General features: G+C 39.7%; 1 protein-coding gene across 1 annotated transcript in view; it reads left to right on the top strand.

Moving 5' to 3' along the window:
- The window catches only part of SPATA17 (spermatogenesis associated 17), an 83,075-nt gene that overhangs the window by 1,723 nt on the left and 58,459 nt on the right, over positions 1 to 22,893 (top strand). Inside the window, exons 2-5 of the mRNA XM_090263366.1 lie at positions 2,842 to 2,931; positions 4,017 to 4,098; positions 10,351 to 10,401; positions 18,717 to 18,820. Of these exons, the coding sequence (XP_090119492.1) occupies positions 2,842 to 2,931; positions 4,017 to 4,098; positions 10,351 to 10,401; positions 18,717 to 18,820 (327 nt within the window). The remainder of the gene's footprint in view (positions 1 to 2,841; positions 2,932 to 4,016; positions 4,099 to 10,350; positions 10,402 to 18,716; positions 18,821 to 22,893) is intronic.

Genomic DNA, 22,893 nt, shown 5'->3' on the forward strand with positions numbered 1-22,893 from the left:
CCCTTCCGTATGGAACCTGCCCTCACCTTTCCCAGACATGCTGGGGCCAGGGCTTCTCCCCAGGGGAGCACACTCCTTGCTGAGACTTCCTCCCGGCATCGGTCCCCACAGGTGGAGGCCCACCTTAGCCAGCACAGACTCTGACACCCATGCTGTGAGCTGTGGGCCCTCCCCCTCACACCCCCTCAGCCCTGATACCCAACTGCCCTTGCCCACAGGCCAATGTCTTTGGGACTTCATTGTTCGGGAAATAAAGTGAAGAGCAGTGAGAAGGAAAAAGTAGAAAAACAAATAGTGAAGCATTTTTTAAATACATTGTAAAGGTATTTGTAACTCATTATCCATGGAGCTGTGAAATAATAATAATGAGGGCTATTAATGGAAACAAAACATGGCTTCTAACTTCTAAAATGTAGTCCCATTTCTCATCATCAGCAGTTATTGACCTCTTACTAGGCATGTGGGGGATAATCAGAACACAAAGTAACGATTAAGCATAGTTACTGCCTTTTGAAGAGGTTGGTATCCTTGAGACCTAACAGTGAGATGATAGTCAAAAACTAATAATTCCACACATCAATAGATCTTATAGTACAGGGCAGATAACATTCGAATTTTATTCCTGGTATCTAAAATAGTTACGAGTTATATGATAATGAGGAGGAAAAACTTGGGTTTTTAATCTTATATTTATCTTGTAGCTAGTACCCATAGGTCAGAGTAACCACATTTTTGCATATTAGTGAAAAGATATTTAACCACACAATTTATTGTCAGTTAATTTCTGTCTGTTAATGACACATACGAATATAGTGTTATCCAGGGTTATAGTACTTATTTCTAGTTGATGATGAAGTGACTGGAAACTTCCAGCTTTTTCTTGATGTTTTATTACATTCCTGGTAATACTTTGGGTCTTTCATCATTAATAATTCATTTAGTATTCATTGTAATAATACTGATCATAATAAATTTATTTCAGATTCGTGGAGATGTCATATTTTATTCGCTGCTATAGGATTTTTATTGTAATTTGAAACTAATTAATATATCATTAAAATAAAGTGTTACCCACATTTTTCATTTTAAACATAAAATGTCTAGCAGTTCCTGACATACTGTAGGAGTATTCAGCATCCCAGTGGTAACCCAATTATCTGTAAATTTTATTTTTAAGCAGTTAAAAAAGAGGGGCGACAGATAAATGTGTGTAAAAGTCAAATTTGAGTACATAAGTTAAAACTTAGCAGTAAATTAAGTATGAGTTATTTTTTAAATGTTTTTTGTTAAAATGTATAGCCCTTACAAGTGCAGTGCAATATGCATGCTTGTATTTATGTACGTTATTATTTGTAACTCCAAAATGAGACCATTTAATTTTGCTCTTGACTGTGTATTATATGTTAGCGTTATTAGCAGGAGAGATTAGAAAACATAAATGTAATGCAGATAATTTTATTGCTTCTGCATGTCTAATGACAATTATAAGTAAAGGGTAAGTTCAAACTACACATTAGTCCAAAAGAAGTATTAGTTTTATCTTTAAACCTTATTCATTTTTTTTCTTCCTCTTTTGGAAAGGTAGTCAGTTGTCGATTATTGTTGGGAAAGAAGAGTATATTTAGGAGAAGGAAATTAGAGCTACTGTCATATTAAATGTTAATGGCAAAATCTGGTTAAATAATTGTAAGAAATCATTTTATCCCATTAGCATGAGTTTCCCTTCTCAGCAGCCTTACTGAGTGAAATCCCATGTTCTTCCTTTATCCTCTTCCTGCTCTGCTTGGGATTGCCGGCTCTGCTGGACAGTGTGTTGCTGTATCTTTTCTCTGTTTGCCATAAATGACATTTTGTTTCCTGCACTATCACATCTTGCTGTTGGCTAGGATCGTGTTTAAAAAGAAAAAAACGACTGATTTCCTCTCACCCTGAGACCCCTTGAAACTCATTTGTACAAGATGAGTTTTTCTGTGTATACATTCACATATACATACACTTAAAATAATTTTACAAATATAGAAACTTGTAACACTGCCCTATAATATCTTTCTTCACATTATAACATGTTGTGCCTCTATGTGAAGATATATTGATCCACTTAATTTTTTGTAAGGATGTGGAGTCAGGGTAGACTCCCTGGAGGAGAGGACTTGAAGCCGTTCTGTCTCCCACATGGAATACATAAGATGAGCCACGAGCCCTGGCCAGGTGGCTCAGTTGGTTGGAGTGCCCTCCCGTACACCACAAGGCTGTGGGTTCAATCCCCAGTCAGGGCACATAACTAGGTCGTGTGTTCAACCCCCAAGCAGAGTGCATATGGGAGGCAACCAATCAATGTTTCTGTCTCTTCCTTCCTCCTTTAACTGAAATGGACTTTCTGAGAACTCTATCTAGAATTGGCATTCTGTGATAGATTTATTTTACTTCGAGGCAATTCATTTAACTGATGCATCGAATGCGTGAATTTTAATCTTGTGTGAAATGTGCAGTGGTATTTAAATAGTAAGTTCAAATAATATATTTTTCAAAAAACAAAAAACTAGCACAGTGCTTTTTTAGTTCCTTATAACATCACTTGGAAATTAATTCGTAGCAAAATAAGTGATTATAAAAATAAAAAAGTAAAGCTGTATAAGGCACATGACCCCTCAGAGAAACGTTAATTTTTAAAACATAGCTCATCATTTCTGAAGTGCTTTTTTCTATTTACGATTTTAATTTTATTTAAAATGACATTTAAATTATAATTATCATTTTGGAAGAAATGAAAGATTATGTTCAACAGGTTGATTTGCTTATGAATTATATTAGTCACTAATGAAACGCTTCCATTTTTTTAAGTGTTGTAGATGTGTTTAGAAAAACGGAGCATGACGCAGCAGTTAAAATCCAGAGCTGGTTGAGAGGATGTCAAGTTCGGTCGTATATCAGGTATATTGATGTTGTCTTGGAAAATTCAGATAATCCCATACATGTACTCCTTACAAATGTAATTTGTACATGTAGTGCTCATTTCAACTACTCTCTTATGTTACTTGTAATGAAGGTAATAAATTATATGATGTCCTTTTAAAAATATAACGTTTTTGGTCATCTTTTCTTATATATCAAAAAAATAGTTATATTGACTGTTTCTTGACTTTTAACAATTCTCAGTATTATAAACATACTTGATAAAGTTCTTTTCTTCTAATACAGAGGATGTGAGAAATAACCAGACTTGTATTTATAGCAATTAGTTCAATGACTGGTAAGAAAAAAAAAAAAGAGGCTATTCAAGTTTTCTCCAGCAAGTTGGTAGATAAACAGAAATGATGCCAGAACAATACCATTCCTGTTGCACAGAGATTGAAGCTGACCGTTAACAGTTCCACTTCTTCTGGAGTGCTCAGACTTCCCTTCAGTTTTCCTTTCATTCTGAAAATATAGTTTCCTGGATAAGGCGGAGGAAGAATATGCCTCATCAGTAATAATTCAGAATGTGGGCTGTGGGTTATACGGCCTTACATGTTAGCTAGTAGGAACCAGCCATGAGAATGAAAGTGTGAAGGTTTCTCCTCTATTCACAACAAACATGGAACGTGGCCGCAGAGAGAGTCTTTTTGAACTCAGCAGACAGTGGACAAAGAGGGGAACTCTTTCCTGACCTCAAAAATTATTTCTAAATTCTTACAATGATTCACATCAATAGTGCCTGGCTTACTTCTCAACATATCACCTCTATTTTAGAGTCTTAACATCAAAAAAATATTTTAGAGAGTATGTATTGAAGAATAATTGAAAATTTTTAAATGTTTAATCAAAAGCCCCAAAGAAATACTGAATAGTTATCTATGCATTTCTCCTAGGAATCATGAATTTTTTCCCCACAATGAAAACGCTCCACTTCTTGAAAATACATACACATTTGGCTTTAAATTTTATTTTTTGAATTGCAGGAAGGCATAGTCTAAGCAACTTTTAAGAGGTATTTTTGTTTCAATGAAAGTGTTCTCATAAACATATTTTTCACTCAGGTACTTACACCGAGTAGCAACCATTATCCAGAAATGGTGGAGAGGTTACTTAGGAAGACGACACTGTCAACAAATTGTGAAGGTAAATATTATAAAACGTATATATGTTAGCATAACTTCAGCCATATTTATAGTTCATCTTAAAGTGATTTGTGGTAAATATTTAAATAAGAACAAAACTGGATTTATTTTTAGTATGATACCTCTTCTGAGAAGTCTTTTCTGATTTTTCCATGGAGAACCAGTGACCTGTTTCTTTGCTCCCAACTACACGAGGGGTTTTATTTTTGCTGAAGCACCTTCCACAGTGTACACATTTATATGTACTTAGTAGTTGCTGATTTTCTCTACTTTCTACATGGTGAATAGATACTGCAGCTTGTTCATTTTTGGATCACCGACTTTTAGAGTAATCCCTGGCCCACAGCACCGTCACTAGACATCAGCTGAATTGAAGTGCCCAAAATTAATTCTGCAAAACTTAAAAATATGGCAGTTTTTCTCTGTGCTATTTACCATTCTCTAAAATTGACTATTGGAATATTTTGAAGATTTGCCTTAGGAAATGTAGCATATAGCAACTATCTATAAGCACTGATAGACTTGCAGAAGTATGCAGTAGCATGCCAACTAATAGTTCAGTTGAGTTTTAGGAAATTAAGAAAGAAAAGGTAATTTTCTTGATACAAAATGGAAAGGCTTCTAGTCAGTGGCCCACTTCATAAATCTTCTGATTTGTTTCTATTTTCTAACAGGATAGTTTGAATTTCTTCTTCATTTATTCTCGATTAGTTTCAGTGAAGTGAAATTAAAACAGAGAGAGGGGATAAAGAAAAATAGAGGTAGCTAATTGATAAGAGTTTGCCTTTAGCAAGAAAATTTTGGAATATATTACTGAAGTACAGGGACTACTTGGAGGAAGAGCCTAGTATTTTAGATTTTTAATGAAATAAACAGAGAATTAAAACAATAATGCTGGCACAGACCTTTTATAAGCGCACCCCAAATGTACTCTTTCTTATATATTCTTTTATTCAGCTAAATGATGCAACCAATTAACCAGAAATCTAAGCCTGACAATCAGTCATCTCAGAGTACCCACCACCACCTCCTTCTCCCTGACCAGTGTCCTGCTGGTGATGAAATCCTTTCTTCTCCTGCCCACAAAAGCCTCTTGATTCCAACCTAAACTTCAGCATTTTTCTCCCATGCCTGCCCCCCCCCTCACCAGAGCATGCGGCGTCAAGTTCACACTCTTCACCGTGACAGGTCCGGTCCTTCATGTCTCACGGTGGCTTCTTATCTGACCTCTCTTCTCGCTACACCTGTATAAACATTACTACTTAGGCCACGGTCAGCCATTTGCCATTGCCGTATGCAATGTTCTGCAGGATTTCTGCAAATACACTTTCCTCTGCCTGGAATGCCCCTCTTCCCTCCAATGAGCTGCCATTGGTGTGAATCCCTGCTTGTCATGTAAGACTCTCCTTAGCCATGGGCCTTCCCTGACCTCCGAAAGCTGAGTAGGGCGGGAGGCATGTCTTTGCAAAGCTCTGATCCTGTCCACATCCCTATGGTGCAAGTACATTTGTTTATTTACCTCCCTCATCTGAATGGCAGTGACTGTCCTATTCATTATATCTCAGACACATCACAGAAATGTCACACGGCCAGCCTGCAGAGATTTCTGCTAACTGGGTCAAGGGACGATGCACAGGGATGTAAGTTGCGAGACTTGCTATGGTCAACACGACTGGTGGTTAGGAGCAACGTGGGCTAAAATTATTCCCTTGCCCTTCCTCGTGAAGCAGTGACTCATCCCCAGCGCACCGACCTCGGGCTCAGCCGTGTATTGCGGGCAGATGGGGCAGGTGTGCCATTCAAGGGGAGGCTTGGAGGGGCGTTTTCTCTCTCCCTGGCCTGGGCTAAGATGGGGAGGCCGGTGGAGCCTAGCGCTCGCGTCATGTGAGGGAGAAATAAGCTTCCTTTGTAAACCACTAAGGTAGCTGCCTTTTTGTCCCAGCAAAGCTGGTTCATGGTTATGATGACAGCGGAAGCGTGGGTGCTGAGAAGAGACGTTCCGAGCGGGGCCCAGGGGACGCTCACGAGGTGCGGTAGGTGCGGGCAGTGCGTTTGCAGTGAGGCCAGACCACCTCCATGCGGTGGGACCCTGTAAGCAGACTTTGCGGGCTCTGCGGAGTGTCTGGGACACCACGGGGGGCACACTCAGCAGCTGCTTGTGACAGGGAGCGGCGGAGGGGCAGCTCAGCCCCAGCGCCGTCGCTGGAGACGGAGGTTTGGGAGCCCTCGTTCCAAGGGGACAGGATTTTCCGCCCGATGGGAAAAGGAGCTGAGCGGCAGGGCAGGGGGCCCAGGACGGGGGCTTGTGGGGTGCCGGCCGCAGGACCGAGGCAGAGGAGAGGGAGTGCCAGGTCGATCATAAATAGGAAGGAAGCAGGAGGGGAAAACTGTCCGAAACGGGAGTTGTCAAAGGTGGCGAAGGTCCAGCGGGAGTGAACTGCAGAGACAGAGGTCCTGGGGCCTCCAGGTGGGTGCTGTGTTTCCAGCCAGCCTCCCTTTACACCCCGCTGCCCCCGAACGTTGCCGTCCATCTTCTGCGCAGCTCGCGCGGACACCAGCGAGCTTAGGGAGCCCTACAGGGCCCCTGGGTCTCCAGGACGGTGCCCTCGTCGGTCCCCAGGCGCGGCGCCCTTCCCATCCCCTTCTGTGCTCCGGCTCGTCCTGGCCTCCCCGGCGACCGACCGTTGCACCTGCCTTCTGGAACGTTCAGGCCCAGCTTCAGGGCTTCCCGCTGAGTCTGGGGACACACCCCAGATCTCCTCATCGATCCACAGCCTGGGAAATCTTTTCCTCCGAGCAGGAACGCGCTCTGCCTCTCCTTTGTCACTAACGAAGATCGGGGTCCCCTGGCGCGTGAGCTCGCGCGCGTGCATTTCACACCCGTGAGCTCTGCCTGTGGCCTTACCGCTTCCTGCTCTCCCCCGGGACGCCCCCGCGGTCCTGCCCTTTCGGGACCCTGTTGTGTTCGACTGTGCGGTGTTCCGTGTCACGTGTTCCCCCCGCTCCCGCTTTCTCTCACGGACCCCATTCCTGCAGCGGCAGTGCCAGGAGCGCGGGGAAATGCCCCCTCCTTCTCTGTGTGGGAGCACTAGTGCTCAGAGGGCATCAGTCCCTAAGGCCTGCACAAGATGGCTGTACACGTCTTGTCTTGTTAATTTCCTTCTCCTTTTTATACGTTATTGTTATATAATTTACATTACGTTGAATATCAAATACACTCTTTTTATCACCATACGCTGAGAACAGCTAAGTATAAACATTACCCTAATGTACATGATTAATTCTATATGCAGCATCATAAAATAAATATGCGTAATCATAGTCCAGCAGTGCTCGATGTTATGATTTTAAATAGAGATCATTCAGTGAATTGCATATGTATGGAAACCCCCATTAATATAATTTAATTTTTTAAAATTTTAAGGTGTGTTAACAGCCTTATGGTAAGACCATTTAATTTATAAAGAATTTATTGTAGAACATTAGTTTTCAAATTATTAAAACAGTTCACTTTATTGCTAAAAACCAAGGCTAACAATATTTACACTCTGCCTACAATTTTATTGCTTCTTACAAAGATGTTTATTTTATTAGAGTTTGAAAGAGTGATAATGAAAAGGAATTTTATTAACTTTAAATGGCACAAAGGATGCCATTTCCTATCAGATTCTGTTGTACGTTGTCATGATAAATATCGGCAGGGTTTTATATGATGGTTTGTATAATAAATAAATTATTGGTCACTATTTTTAAAATGGATGAGATTGACATGTTGCCTCCACAGACATTTTTTTAATTTCTCTTTATTAGGTTAGTAAATGTTTCTTCTGTAGATAAGAAAATGCCCAACTCTTTTTATAAATTTCTTTATAGGACCTTCAAATCAGTTATAAGTTAATAAGACAACATTTATCACCCTTTTGTGTCAGAGCCTAAAACTGAAACATAATTTTTTTTTCTTCAAGGTCTTCCTTTTAAATAAACAAAATTTGAATAACTTAAAACTCTAACTTACTAATATTAATTTTAAACTTTATTAACATTTTAACTATGAAATGATTATATTAATAATCATCTGCTTTTAAAGATTATATTAATAGTAACTGCAAGAAATAATGTACTTGGCTTTTAATTTTTTGGTGGAAAAGTAAAGGTTAGGTTAATGATCAGCTGTTGATAATGACCAGATTGGCATCAGATGCCAGCAAACAAGGCCAAGAGCGTGTACAGAGAGGCTCGGGCCGCCCGGGCAGGGTCTCTGAAGGTTCTGCTGTCGGCCCTTCAACACGGGCGTTTTCTCTGTCTCGCCCGATGTAGCAAGTGAGGCCCGGTGATCTGGTCAAGGTTATCTAGAGGTACCGCGTAAAGAAGTCATGTACATACGTTGGTACTTTCGGAAGCAGCTGGGCTAGAGAACTGAGAAGAGAAGGAACGTCGATTAGTGGTTTACATGAGACCCCGACGTTGAAATCAAAGTGCTCTTCCGCCCCTTAACGTTCGGAATTCTAAGGCTTCAAGCTGTATCTCTGTCTCCTCTCCACTCAGAAGAGCACTTAACCTCTTAGATGTTGTGGATTTTATTTTGCGTTAAATTACGTCCTTCTAACAACACTGGTGATATTCCCTCTCGTAATGACCGTCACCATGTCCCAGGCCCCTCATCTCATTTTACTCTTCACAACAACTGGAGAAGGTGAGTAGTGTCCCGTTGTAGAAGGATGGAAGCAAGACTGGGAGACCTTCAGGGGCTTATCCAAAGCCCCACAGCTGCTACAGGCGGCAGCAGGAATTGAACCCTGGTCTGCATCTTGAGAGCTCACACACACTCACCTGTGCTAACTGACCAGCAATAAGATAAAAATCAGAAAAAAAATTTTTCTGAACCCAAATTGTTTCAGATCTATAAAATTCCCAAATGTGTTTCTTTTGTATAAAAATATTTAAGGTTTATACCTGCCTTGATATGACTTGAAGAAATATGACTTTGAAGGAAATATTTTGAATTCAGCTCATACACCAAGAATTATGTCTTGGTTGTTATAGCAAAGAAAGAGAATTTAAAATGAAGTAACACCATAGTGTTCACTTGTAAATAACATATTGCGGCCAACTGTTCCTTAATTGCTCAGACTGTTGATAAATAACCCAGGCCCGCTGCTCTGCACAGACAGTTTGCTCTGGATCAGACCAGGCGATTCAAACAATTCTAATTACAGTGAAGCTCTTTTTTATAAACTCCTCTGTTTGTTGTGGGACAGAAAACCCCTCCATAAGAGGGTGAGGTTCTTACCTCTGATTGTACCTGGAACATAACACCTGTTACCTGGGTTCCGGCGATAACAGTCCAGTTAGTTCTGATTGAATAAACAGAGATAAAGTTGCATCTGGTGATGAAACATATACGTGTTTCATTCCTTTACTGCTTATTGCCCTGTCGTGAATTTTGTTAATTTTACATTTTTAATTACAAGAAGGAACAGATATAAAAGCTTTACTTAAAGCCATATTTTCATTGAAATGAGTTCTGTCCCCAAATGATGATTTGCTGAAACAGAGATGTGTGTATTAACAGACAAATGTGTCTCTGCTAGAAAAAAACCAAGACTTCAGGAAGTCCTCCCTGTATCGGGGGATTTGCGGTAACATGATGTCATTGGATTTATGATTTTATGGTGTTAAAATGAATGTTAAATGAAACAAAATTCCCAAGGATTACTCAGGAGTCTGCTAAGTATGTACCATTTTGTACAGATGGTTGGAAGGCCCAATTTTGCTCCATCACTGCCTACATACCCTTGAACGATTTCGACTGAAGACAGCATTTCTTTGAATTTTTCATTAAACCAGACGTCTTGAAATATGAATTCCTTTTATGTTTCTGTGAGTTTTGGCTAACAGAACCCCAGTGAATAAATCATACAATACTGCATGTCACCAGCACTTGTGAATATTTCTGCTTTGTTATTCTATTCTCAGTAGAGCACCATTGATTATCAAACTCAGCGGAGAGCACTTTGGGACCATATATCTCCATTAGCTCCCAGTTTGACGACCATAGATTTTTCTGGTTAAGCCTGCATTATGTATTAGGAAGCCCATCTCTTCAATACAAAGTTTGATTTCATTTTTCTAAGCCTAGAGCTCTTATTATGTATTATGTATAAAGATTCTTATCTTTTATATGTTAAAATAGGCTGCACTGTCTTTGTGTAACTGAAATATATGCCATCTTTTTTTTTTTCTTGATTCACAGTTAGCATATTATACTATGAAGATGAATATCTACAATGCAATGGCTGTCAGGGTAAATATTTCTTCACTTGTTAAACAAATGAAAAGTCAATTGTGCCTTGAATTCGCTTTTAATAAAATGAGCAAACCAGAATAATGCCGATTTGATTGATATGCTAATGGTAAAGAGAGAAAAGAGTACGTAGTTAAAAAGTTAGCTCTACTAAATAATCTTGGCAGTATTAAAAATTAGAGTAAAATGTAAAACGTGTAATTATCAGTGCTTATGTTTCAGAATGCTAAATATCTCTGAGCCATAACTGGAGAAAGACTGTAAATATTAATGAAGCAGTGTATTAGTTTCCATGTCATAGAGAATATTGTGATAAATAGATGAACATGGTTCTGGAATATAAGATTCCGGCCCAATACAAATCAATTAGAAATCATTCACATGATTTAGCAGTAATAAAGTCAGTCTCCAGCTTGGAAGTTTTATTTCTATCATTTCTATGTTCATTTTTATGTGTTATTTTCCTAATCGAAAGCTGGACTTCATGGTTATGGGGCCGGCATGGTTTTGCACAGATTTTGGGAATGGGCACAGTGACAATACTTTTTTATTTTTGTCTCAGACAATCTGGTAATAGCTTAATTGTGAAACTATTATAAATGGAGAAGTTACTTAAGAAAATTTCATTAAGGGCCTTAAAACCTATGTTTTCTTATAATATTTCCTTTCATTAACCTGTTAGTTCTCCTACTACTAATGGATCTTATTTGGAATGAAAAACCTCTGGAAAGTTCCGTACTGAACACGGCAGGTGAACGGACGTTATTTTGATTGTTTATACCGCTTCGGGAAGGGAGCTTTCCTCTACAGGTGTGGGTGCCCTGGGACCCTGGCTCAGGGATGGTCTTCAGTACCTCTCTGTCCACTTCCACATTCTGTCAGTATGAAGAAAATAAAATCAGGAGGAAGAAGTAGATCTTCTTGCTTCTTTTCCTGAGCCACTAGCGGATACTCCAACTGCAGTGGGCTGGCTATTGGCCTTTCTTAGTAATATTGTAAAATAGGAGAACAATTAGGTTTTTCTCTTGCATGTCCAGGTTGCTGCATCTGGGAAATTAGGAGATTTTGATTCTCTGCAAAAGACTTAACTTCTGAGCCTAAAACACTGTTAGATTCTTTCTTCTTCCTGCTTACCTTTTGTCAGATGTGCCTGCAAAGTAAAAAGCAATACATAACTGAGACCCTAGAGCAGGTGATGACCAAGGAGTTAAATATTTTCATAAGTCACCAGGGAAAACAAAGTTAGAAAAAATGCATTCTCTTGTTTATTATTTAGCTCTGAATCTTCATTTTGAATTTTTATCTCCTTGAATCATTAAGATTCCTTTCACCTGGACCAAACAACTCTAAGAAATCCACATCAATGCAAGCCACGTGGAAGGCAGAGCTTTTGACTTATTCCAACATCGTGATAAAGCTACGTTTCCTAAGAACATTGCCCAAGGTCAGCTTATCTTTAATTAATGTCAAGGCCAAAGGTGAACTTAACCTGAGACCTAGGACCCTGGCTAAAGGCACAGTTTAAAAGATCCCCCCACCCTTTTGTGTTCTGGAAATAGCTTAATGCAAAAGGGAAAAAGAAAAATAATATCAAGTGTGCTAACATTCACATCATAGGGAGCCCAGAAGCAGAAGAGAGAGCGAGAGAAGGATTGAAAACCTATTTTTGTGAAATAATAACTGAAAACTTCCCTAACCCGGCAAAGGAAACAGTCATGCAAGTCCAGGAAGCACAGAGTCCCAAACAAGATGGTCCCAAAGAGACTCACACCAAGACACACACACACACACACACACACACACACACACACTCATGACTATCAGCCATGAAAAGGAATGAAATCTTGCCATGTGTGACATGCATAGACCTAGAGGGTACTATGCTAAATGAAATAAGTCAGAGAAAGACAGATATTCCATCATTGCATTTATGTGTGGAATCTAAAAACCTAAACAAATGAGAAAACAAAACAAACAGACTCATAGATACAGAAAATCTGATAGTTGCCAGAAGGGTGGGGGGGGATGGGGAAAGGACGAAGGGGATTAAGAGGTACAAACTTAAGAGCCATAACATAAGTCACGGGGGTGCCAAGCACAGCAGAGGAAATACAGTCAACACCACCGTAGCTTGGTACAGTGATGGGTGGAGAATGGACTTTTTGTGGTGATTACATTGTAGGATATACAGATGTCAAGTCACTGTGTTGTACACCTGAAACTAATATAAGATTGTATCTCAAGTATACTTTAATTTAAAAAGAAGTTCACAGTCCAGAATGAAAAAAGAAGCTTCTTCCCCATGTCCCTTAGATCAGAAGCACAGGGCCAGACACAGCCCCCCAGCCAAGTTACCGTGATTAGCTGAGCTGCTTGTGCCCGTCCATGAGCTGGAAAAACATGCTTATTAACCAAACTGGTTAAGCTTCTCTCCCTCCCCCAGGTCCCTGGCCTTCAGCCAGGATGGAGGAGTGCTTCCTGGACACCCCCCCCCCGCCCCTCCCCCGGGGTCAGACACTGTGCTCCGAACTACTATTGTGCTGCCATTTCTTCTGCTTCCCCAAACAGGTCCTTTCCAGCCTTTTTTATGACTTACTGAGAAAGAAAAAATACTTCCGTCTCATTCTGGTCATTCTTGGCATGTGAGAAGGTCCTGTGGTCGAAGCGTTCTGTCCCCTGCGATGGCCCCCTCCTGCTGCTGCTGTGGTCACTCGGCCCTTCCAGGACAGGAGAACGGAGGTCGCGATGATCCCCTGAAGACATTCAGGAGGTTCTGTGAGGCTGCGTGGAGTATGGAAACACCACCCCAGGGAATGTATGGCAGACACTTCTCTAACAGAGATGCTTAAAGACTTCCTTCAGAGGCTCGAGTTAACTTGTTAAAGGACTTCATGTTCCTAACGGGAGGGAGTCAGGAGTGAGCTTCACAGGCATGGGGGCCAAAGTGATTGCCTAGCAATGATCAGTGTTCAGCATTGGTTGGTCCCAGTGACCGGAACTGAATTCATTTGTCCGTGGACTTGGACAGATTTTTTTTGTATGTGGATTTTTAATAAGATGGTGCCCTGAACATTTTGTTCTCTGAAGAGACCAGTGTGTGGTCGGTCCACATACCTTCGTGTTGTGCACATTTGAAGATTACAACTGTAATCGGGTAACAGCAGCTGAAATTTTTTCTCCTATCTACAGCTTTGCCTTTTCAGTTCATACGCTTCCAAGTAACTTTGGTCTAAAGAACTACCCTTGAATTGATCCAAGTGGAAGAATTTCTAAGAGTAACAGAAGATGTCTATATAGCCAGTAATGTTGAGGCAGATATATAGGTGCCCAGATCACAAAAGGGACCTACACATGCAATGGGAAAGAAAAAAACTTCTATTTTCATTTGCTTCATGTACTGAGCTAATCACAAACTATATATTATCGACTCCAAGACCGACAAATAATTAAATTCAATTTTCAAGGAGGCTCGTGGAACATTTCTAAAATGAGAGAAATTTTAAAAGTTTGTTTTTAGCCTATCCATTTCTACATAGCTGTCCTTTTATAATGAATAAAGTATGTGTTGTGATTTTTTATGTTATAATAGATATCCATATTCTGACTTGCTGCATTGTGTTTAAAGGGTCACCTTTTCTCTGAAGACTTTACGATCCCCCTCCCCATGTAGAATGGCTCGCTCTCCCTTTTGTGTCCCTGTTTGACCACGGACATGCTTCTGTTATGGAACCTGTAACAGTTTATGGCCCTTACTAATTTACATGCCTGCATCCACCGCCCTACTAGCTTCTTAGTCTTTGCATCTGTATTTCTTGGCTTATAGTAGGTAGTGAAATAGATGTCCCCAAATCCATCAATAAACGTTGACTCTTTCCTCTTAGAGCTCTGGGTCTGTGTAAAAAATGATTAATTGACAAAAATCAATCCAACTTTTAACATCAGTTAACCATTTCCTTTTGTTTCCCACTTGTGTCTAAACAAATATGAGAAATGATTACTTGGTGACTTTAATTAAACATGTTAAATCCATCACATATATAAGGCTCCATCTCGGTCTCTTAAACTATTTATAATTCTGTTTTTATATTTATAGTGTTTTGAGGGATTTATGTTTCGAACAGTGACTCCAAGATTAAATAAAGATAAATAGGTAAAATCATGGAAAAAATATTGTCTGTTTCTTACATACGAGGCAGTATGTTAGGTTCTAGGAACACAAAATGAGTAAGACACAGTCTCATTCACATAGAAAAAAACATTCCAAAATATTAGCCTGAGAAATAGAAGGGATGGGACCATGTAGACAACCATGAACTTTTGCCTGATGATGGTCAGATATTTAAATGTTCTATCACCATGTAAAGTAATATGTCTTCCTCCCTCCTACTTGTCATACCAAATCAGCGTGAGAAGGTTACAGCGGTTTGAAGAAAGATGAAGTAGGGAGTCAGGCAGGGTGAAAAAACAGTATTAAAGAGAAGAAACTGCAAGTGGAATAATTACCCAGAATATCTTCTACTACTAGCTAAAGATATCTAGTTAAGAATTTTATTTATATATATATATATATATATATATATATATATATATATATATATACACATCATCGTCGGCAGCCGTCCGTCTCGAGAGACGATGGTGTAGCTTCTTAAGAGTCTATCTGCACCGCCGAGAATGGCTGTGCAGTCCGACTCGGGAGTGACACGGTATCTGTCTCCTCCCGTGTTGAATCGACATCTTGCGATGACGCTGGAGTGTCCTCTCCAGTGGAGCTGAAGCTACAGAGCCTGGGCAGGGTGATATGGAGGGTCTGCTGTTGCCCATGCAGCAGACCCCCCCCCTCTTCGCAGCTGAAGGGTCCAAGGGAAAGACGGAGTCAATACAGCTTGGCTTCAGGTGCGCCGCAGGAGTTGCCGGTGTTGACTGCAACGTCAAACCGCCTTAGGGACTCCGGCTCCGGATTTTCTGTCGGGGTTTACTCCCTTAGCCTTTCCCCTGAAGAGGTATGCCGCAAGGCAGCGGAGGTTTTTTGGAGTCAGAGTTTTCCTTCTCTGATGTGCCCTGACTGGAAGATCGAACCAGCGACACTTAGCTCGCAGGCCGACGCTCAATCCACTGAGCCAAACCAGCCAGGGGATACACATCATATATGTGTCATATATCATATATATTATATATATCTCATGTATATATCTCATATATCTCATATATATGTGATATATATATATGGTAATGCAGTGATCCCTAGGATGAAGACTTGGATATTACTCTTCTTTTAACCATCTTATTTTTGAAAACCTAGGAAACCCACTCTCCTGTGTTCACTGTACAGTCCTCAGGAGTGGAGCACTCTAATTTTTAAGAAGTGTAATTCTGAATAAGAGTTCTACTCCTATGCTCTCATGTACATATAGAGCAGCATTGCTAGGTAGGTATTAGTGAATTTATTGTCCAGGTCTTCATTTTAATTTTAGGTGAGGAGGCCCTATTTTTCTCTCTTCTGATAATATTAAGGTGCTGTTGATTTTGAGAAATAGAAGTAAACCCAATGGAGGGAAGCTATTTTTCCATGAGCAGATACCTTTTGATGAATCAAGGTTTTGCCATTTGCCTTAGTGCTTCAAATAAACATTATTTATAAGACCACTTACGTTTTGATACTACTTAATGAGGAATATGCATCATTGATTTGACTAGCTTAAGAGGTCATTTGGAAGTTGCCAGTTAACAAGCTGTAATCTGCTGAGCACACAATGACTTTGTTTAAAATTATCTATTCAGAGCTGATCAATGACAATAATTGTTTTATACCGATCACTTCTGAAAGTTGTCAGTTGCTTTGAAGGACATGAATACTAGGCTTTTTTTTTTTTTTTTTTTTTTTTTGGTAGTTGCAATATTCTCCTTAAAATTAAGAAGAAACATTGTTACCAAAAGTCATCTTGTCTCTTAAAAGTATATTCACTAGTGCTGGGATGTCATCAGGAAATGTAGGGAAAATTCAAGGTGTCTGTTAAGTAACAAGAGAGCTGGGTTGTGTCCAGACTGCCTGCCATTTCCTTGTTAGTGGTTACGTGATCTTGAACCTCAGTTTCTTCATCTCTAACGTGGAGATCATGCCTCACTCACAAGGTTATCGTGAGAAAACCTATGAAGCAGTGAGCAGGACACCTGGCATGGTCAAGGAGCTCAGTCAATTCTAGATCTTTCTCTTCACTGGATGGCAGTGCCTTGAACCCACTCAAAGGCTCCGCTTCTTCCAGCTCTTTACTCACCTCCGACAGAGCCACTTAAGGGTTGATTGATTATACTTTAGTGTGGATGAGTTTTAATTTGTTAACCATCACTTACTTATTATGCGCTTTAACACCCAATTGTGAATCAGAGGATTTGTCTGGGAGAGGAGCTGTATCCTGCCTTTGGGTAGGTGTCTCAGCAGTTAGGGTGTAAGAGGGCTCCCTGAGGGCACCCCCATTGCAGGCTTTCTGGGCAGGGGAAGGAGCCCATTCCACTGGCTGCTGTCAGTCCCCTTCCCGTGGGCACAGACTTTTCAGCCACTTCGTTTTCGCCCTTTCAGTTTTCCTTACTATGGCACGATCTATTCATAGATCACCGTTTACCTCTTCCCTCCTCAGTGGTCCGGCGTACATCTTTGTTTTCTGCTACATGGTCTTATTTAGAACAAAATGTTATTTTTGAGTACTAGGCGGCCCTTCGCTTGACACTACTTGATATCCTAAAATTTTCCCGTGCACCCGGAGTCATTGCTGTTTCCGATAGTGGAGTTTCTGTCAGTATTTTTGTTTACATTGTTCTCTTCTTGAATACAATTGTCACTGTGCATGGAGGAGAATGTGAAACGTGAGGCCATCTGCACGACTGGGTAACCTTAGGCAGCTCTGTCACCTAAGCATCAATTGCCTCTTTTATTAAACGAGGCTAATAATAATCTCTACCTCAGGATGATATTATAATGATTAAATTAGGTAAATGGGAAAATAGTCACTTATTTGCATTTATGATTTATATATGTATACATATTCCAAATGATTATTACTTTTTCATTAAGGAGGTAGTTGGCATTAATTCCTTTGTTTGTTAGTTGTAATATGATTTGGGTTAAATTAGAAGGAGATTGTTTCTAAATTGAGTATATAATTTAAAAATTAATTTTTCTTTATATGAAGAATTAATTTCTAAAATAAGATTATTTGAAAAATATTTGGGAAGACATCTACAACATTGTTACATTAGCTTGCTATTCTGCTTAATTTCACTTTCTAGAATTATTGCCTCTGATTAATTGTTCTTACAAGCTGTTTGCATATCTTCACTTATTTTTCATCATATTAGAGCATTCCTTTAAAATCTTCCCATTTAATATATCAGATTGTAAAATGCCTTTTAAGTGGCCATGTTTTAAAAGCAAAAATAGGATCCGAATTTAAATAAAACTTTTTCTCTTGTTTATTCCTCTTAGCAGTTTTCTCATCTATAAATAAAATAATCAGAGTATCTTATAGGAATGTCCTAAAGATTAAATGTGTAAATGCAAGCAAATCTTTGGAATAGTGCCTCTCACATACTAAGAACTCAGTAAATGTCAGCTGTTGTTGTTGTTAAAGAAGTATTAAAATAGCATGATGAAAATACAAGACATGTTGTTTAAAAACTGATAGCACTCGCCCTGGCTGCTGTGGCTCAGCGGATTGAGCGTCGGCCTGCGAGCCAAGTGTCGCTGGTTCGATTCCCAGTCAGGGCACATGACTAGGTTGCACGCCAGGTCCCCAGTTGGGGGCGCGAGTGAGAGGCAACCGCACAGTGATGTTTCTCTCCCTCTCTTTCTCCTTTCCCCTCTCTCCAAAAAATAAATAAATAAAGTAATTAATTAAATAATAATAAATTTAAAAAAAATAATTGATAGCACTGAATTTAAAAAGCCCTTTTAAAAAACTGATTTCAGTGAGACCAAATACAATCTTCAAGTCAAAACTTTCGGTCAGAAGGTGAAAATAGTACGGATTGGAAAAGCAAATTTTTAATCTTTCAGTAGTTAATTTTACATTTAGTATTTGTGGAGCAACGTTAAATGTCCTAAAATAAGTTATATTCTGCGAGTATGTTTTGCCATTATATATTTTATAATAAGTCTATGACTACAGCCTACATTTGAAACCCTATAGCTATCGTAGTAGAGAAGCCTAGAATTTTATTTGAGAGGAGTTATCATCCATCGTTATTTTTATTTTCAAGAACTATAAGTGCTTCCACTAAAAGTGTTCACTGACATTTTATCTTTTCATTTACTTCAATAGATTCAGAGGCGATGGCGAGGCTATAAGATTCGCAAATACTGCTTTGATTATTTTTCCTTGAAGGCATATCTGAGGGCCGTTTCAGAGACCAATGATGCAGTTGGGTGAGTAGTATAATCCCTAGTCTACGGGCGAAAATTTTAGAAAAGTTACTCAGTAGCTGTTGATGACTACCATAATTAGAAATAATTTCTCAAACTCAGTGATATTTTAGATAGAAGTGTATTAGTAAGATAGAGATATGATTCTATTTAACTTAAAATTGATGGCTATGTACTTAAATATTTTGTATTTTTACTATAAATTAGATTATATTATGCCATGGTTCTAAGAAAAATAGTTTAGTTTCACTAAAATTATTTCATCTAGAATGAATTTGTCAATAAAATGATTCTGTTAGATAAGAAGCCTTAAGAATGATAAGCCTCAGGTGTATTTAGAGACACATGTTCAGTAGCAAGAACTTACCTCTCAAAGAAGAAAATACAATATCATGGAATATGATACAATGGACTGCTTGACTGGCCCTTTGTGTTCCCTTGGACTCACATAGAAGCTCATTATAAATTGCCAGTACAAAGCGAGCACTTACTGTATTCAAAGTATTGAGCTAAACCCTTTATTCTCATTAAGGCCTTTAATTTTCATAACAGACCCGTGCGGTAGGTGTTATTACCTACTCTGCGATTCACATGGAAATATTCTAGTTTTACTTTGTCATGTTGAGCACCTCCCTCTAAGTAGTAATTTCCATTGGATCCTTAATTGAGATAGAAATATTTGTATAGATGTTTGATAAAGAATGAATAGTAATTTTAAAGTAAGGCTAAGCGTCGAATTATAGACAGTGAACTATTTCTAATTCATTATTTGGTCAAATTAAGTGAAACTCATCAGTCAATATTAAGAATAATTTCTATATTGTAGTAATTTTCTTTAGTAAAAGTCATTCATTTCCTTTTGAAAGATGTTATAATGCTGCTCCATAAGAGCATTTGTTTTTTCTCCACAAATAATGATAAGTTAAAGAGTGGTGGATTTTCCGTTTTGATACATGAAACATATTCAAATCCTAAAAGGCGGCTGTTTTGTAGATCTATTTGGCAGGTAAGGTGCCAGGTGGCCTCCACCCGTGGGCTGCCGTGTTATGCCATTTATTTTTTTTATCTGGACACAAGTGAACTCCCCAGTTCTTCTGGGGTGGACCCGAGCGGCCGGCAGGACAGAGACGGGGCGCGGGCCCGTGAAGCGCTGGCTCGTCACTGGCTGACAGCGAGCCTCGTTACGCTGCCCGTCTCATTTAACTCGCCCACGAGATCTCTTAATGAAGTTAAGCCCCAAGTTCACTGCGATAATTCCGTGGCAAGAGTTGGTGCGGTGTAACAATTCATCACTTGTCAGGGAGGCACTTTGAGTTTATACATTTAATAAGGGCATCCTTGGGCTTGGTTAATTAGAAGTGAACAGTTTGCATATTTACTAAATGCAGAGTGTCGTCGCCAGCACGGCCTATTGCCTGCATGAATTATTTCTCTATCTGCAATAAACAGCTGGGTAATTATTACTGCCATCATCAGATAAATTCCCTCTGTAAGGCTTTTCTTACATGGCAGTTCTTTGAACTCATCCAAAGCCGAACAAAATTTATGAACTACAGCAGCGAGGCCACTTTTTCATACTACGGTGTCCCTGTTCCCTATTTCAAGGACATAAGTGGAGCGCCATCGATGTTGTGTAAATAGGGACGATAAATAGGATCGCCTAAAGATAACATTTCACAGACCCTGTTTAAAATATATAATATTCTGGTCTCAGCCGACAGAATGGCAGCAGTTGGCTTTCTCTGACTGTGTCCAGGTGACAGGCTCTGTACATGAGGGCTCCCAAAGATGTGCAGAAAATGCCCTACTACTTTCCCAGAACCAGGTCAGTCTGTACTGTTAACTACAGGTGTGAACGTTCTTCTGTAGTATCATTTTATATGTGAAGATGCAACAATTATAGCAATTACTTTGGTCCTACTTAGGTAACGTACCAAAATACAGTGTATATTCTTGGCTTCGAAAACAGTCTGTAACTTATCCATAATTAGTAATTAATGACATAATCCGTACAATCACTTTAAAATATGAAATTACATGAACCATGTGATCCATGCCTTTTTGCATACTCTATGTATTTTTAACAAGAATGCAGTACCTTTAGTAATTTGCTGTTTTTTAAAAAAAATTAAAACATATGAAAAGGAAAAAGAGCTTCATTCCCAAGATAGAATTAAGAAAAGGAAAAGGCTTAATATATTGGGAATAATTTCTTTCCAGATGTATTAATTATTTCCAAGTTTAACTCGACACAGTGGATTTCAAGCAGGAAATGCAGGGTGGGACCTCTAAAGGCGTGACTGAAATGCAGTTAAGTCTGTCCCATTGTGAAAACAGAGAAGACATCACCACATATCCCAAGAAACAGCTTTTCTAGCACTAATTCTAGAAGAAACTCCACCTGTGAATCTTCAACAGGAGACACCGAGTAATGTAATGAACAGTGACTTCTGTAACTTTTCTTAACAGCAAAAAAACGTGTCTGAATTTTATATCTTTCTTTTTTTCTTTTTGTGGAGATGTTTAAGGGGGGAAATGCCACTGGATGGCATTAAATTGTTACTCATTTGAAAGGAAGAGACTAAAATACGGTGGTCGGTGGGCCTGGCCTTTGAGTTGTCTGATTTGGAGGGGATGGGAGGATGGGACGTACGTGTCTCACCTGGCACTGCCCATCTTTTGCTGGGAGATGGAGGGAAGAGAATTCCTTACTTGTTTTCCTTTTTAGTTCCGTGATAAGAACGGGTAGTGCTGCTTTTAATGTTGCTGGTTGAGAGTGAAGTTATATAGTGGAAATCTGATTCAGGTACTTGATGCATTCATAATGTACAAACTTTTCAGTCATCCCCAGAGATAAGTTTAAGTAACTGTGAAACTGTATTGAGACCATGGAACTCTGGCTGAGGTCACTTGCGAGGCTCTCCAGGGCTCTCCAGCCTTCATCTTCTCGGCCTCGACGAAGCACACGGTGCTGTTGATTGCTCTCTGCTCTGACCTCCCTTGTACCTTGAATTGTTTCACACCGCTCTCTCCGGGTTCCTTTGAAAAGTTCCCTCTCCAGGGGCCTTTGGGGACCCCCCTTGACAGGGCTCTCTGGGTCATGCACTTGCATTTTCACCCCAGATGCGCTGGGCAGTCTCAGTCACTCCTGTGACTTCTCCTGCCACCTGTGCTCAGGTGCCTCATAAGCCTGACTATCCTCCGGCCCAGAACTGTCTTCTGATCATTGTAACCATCCATTCGTAGGCCTGCTCGCATTGCCACTCAGACATCTGCAGACGCCTCAGGGTAGCATGTTTGCGTATAAAATAAGTATCTCCCTGACCCTGCCGTTTCTTTCCCTAGCTCTCCGTTCTCATTCTTCATCTACCTATTCTTCCTACCTCTGCCTGAAAGAATCTTCTAAGACACAAGTCTGATCCATGTAGTAGGTTACTTTTTTTTTGCTGTTACAGGTTCCACAGCAAAGGGTGGCTCAGGGGTCTTAGAAACATAGAAAATATAAGTCCTGGGATTGTACGTTAGAGCATCTGCTTAGCATGAGCTTCAAGCAAACCCAGAATAAATACCTGCGTTATTTTCTTCAGTAGTCATAATACTTAAAAACATGGGTCTTTGAGGAAAAAATGTCGACATGCATCTTAGTCAAAATGCTATTGCAGAATGAGAATTTCTAGTGTTTACATGTACATACCTAGAAAACAGAACTCGCGCAATAAAGAGGAAATGTGTACGGTGGTGTCAGACTACAAAAGCAGTGAGGTAATAAAACATGACTCAGTTTACAAGATACTTCTTATTGTCTCTCTGTCATGCCTTTCAGCTTCTTCCCTCTCATTTTCTTTCTGTCCACTTCCTGTCCCAGGAGTGACGTGGACGAGAATGGAGAAGGAAAATCACCCCAGTCCAGCTTGTTTCTCTCTGTCCTTTGTGTTACGGTTTTGTTACCCTTTCTCAGCCTGCCCAGCAGAAATGTGATGAGGTTCTGCTTGGCACTCCTATGGGGGAAGTGATTCCTAGGACTGATTATAAAACAACTGTTCAATAAACAGTTTCCTACACCTCCTTAGGTAGTT

Source organism: Furipterus horrens, unplaced genomic scaffold, assembly GCF_987537825.1.
Source record: "Furipterus horrens unplaced genomic scaffold, mFurHor1.1.pri manual_scaffold_15, whole genome shotgun sequence".
NCBI lineage: Eukaryota > Metazoa > Chordata > Mammalia > Chiroptera > Furipteridae > Furipterus > Furipterus horrens.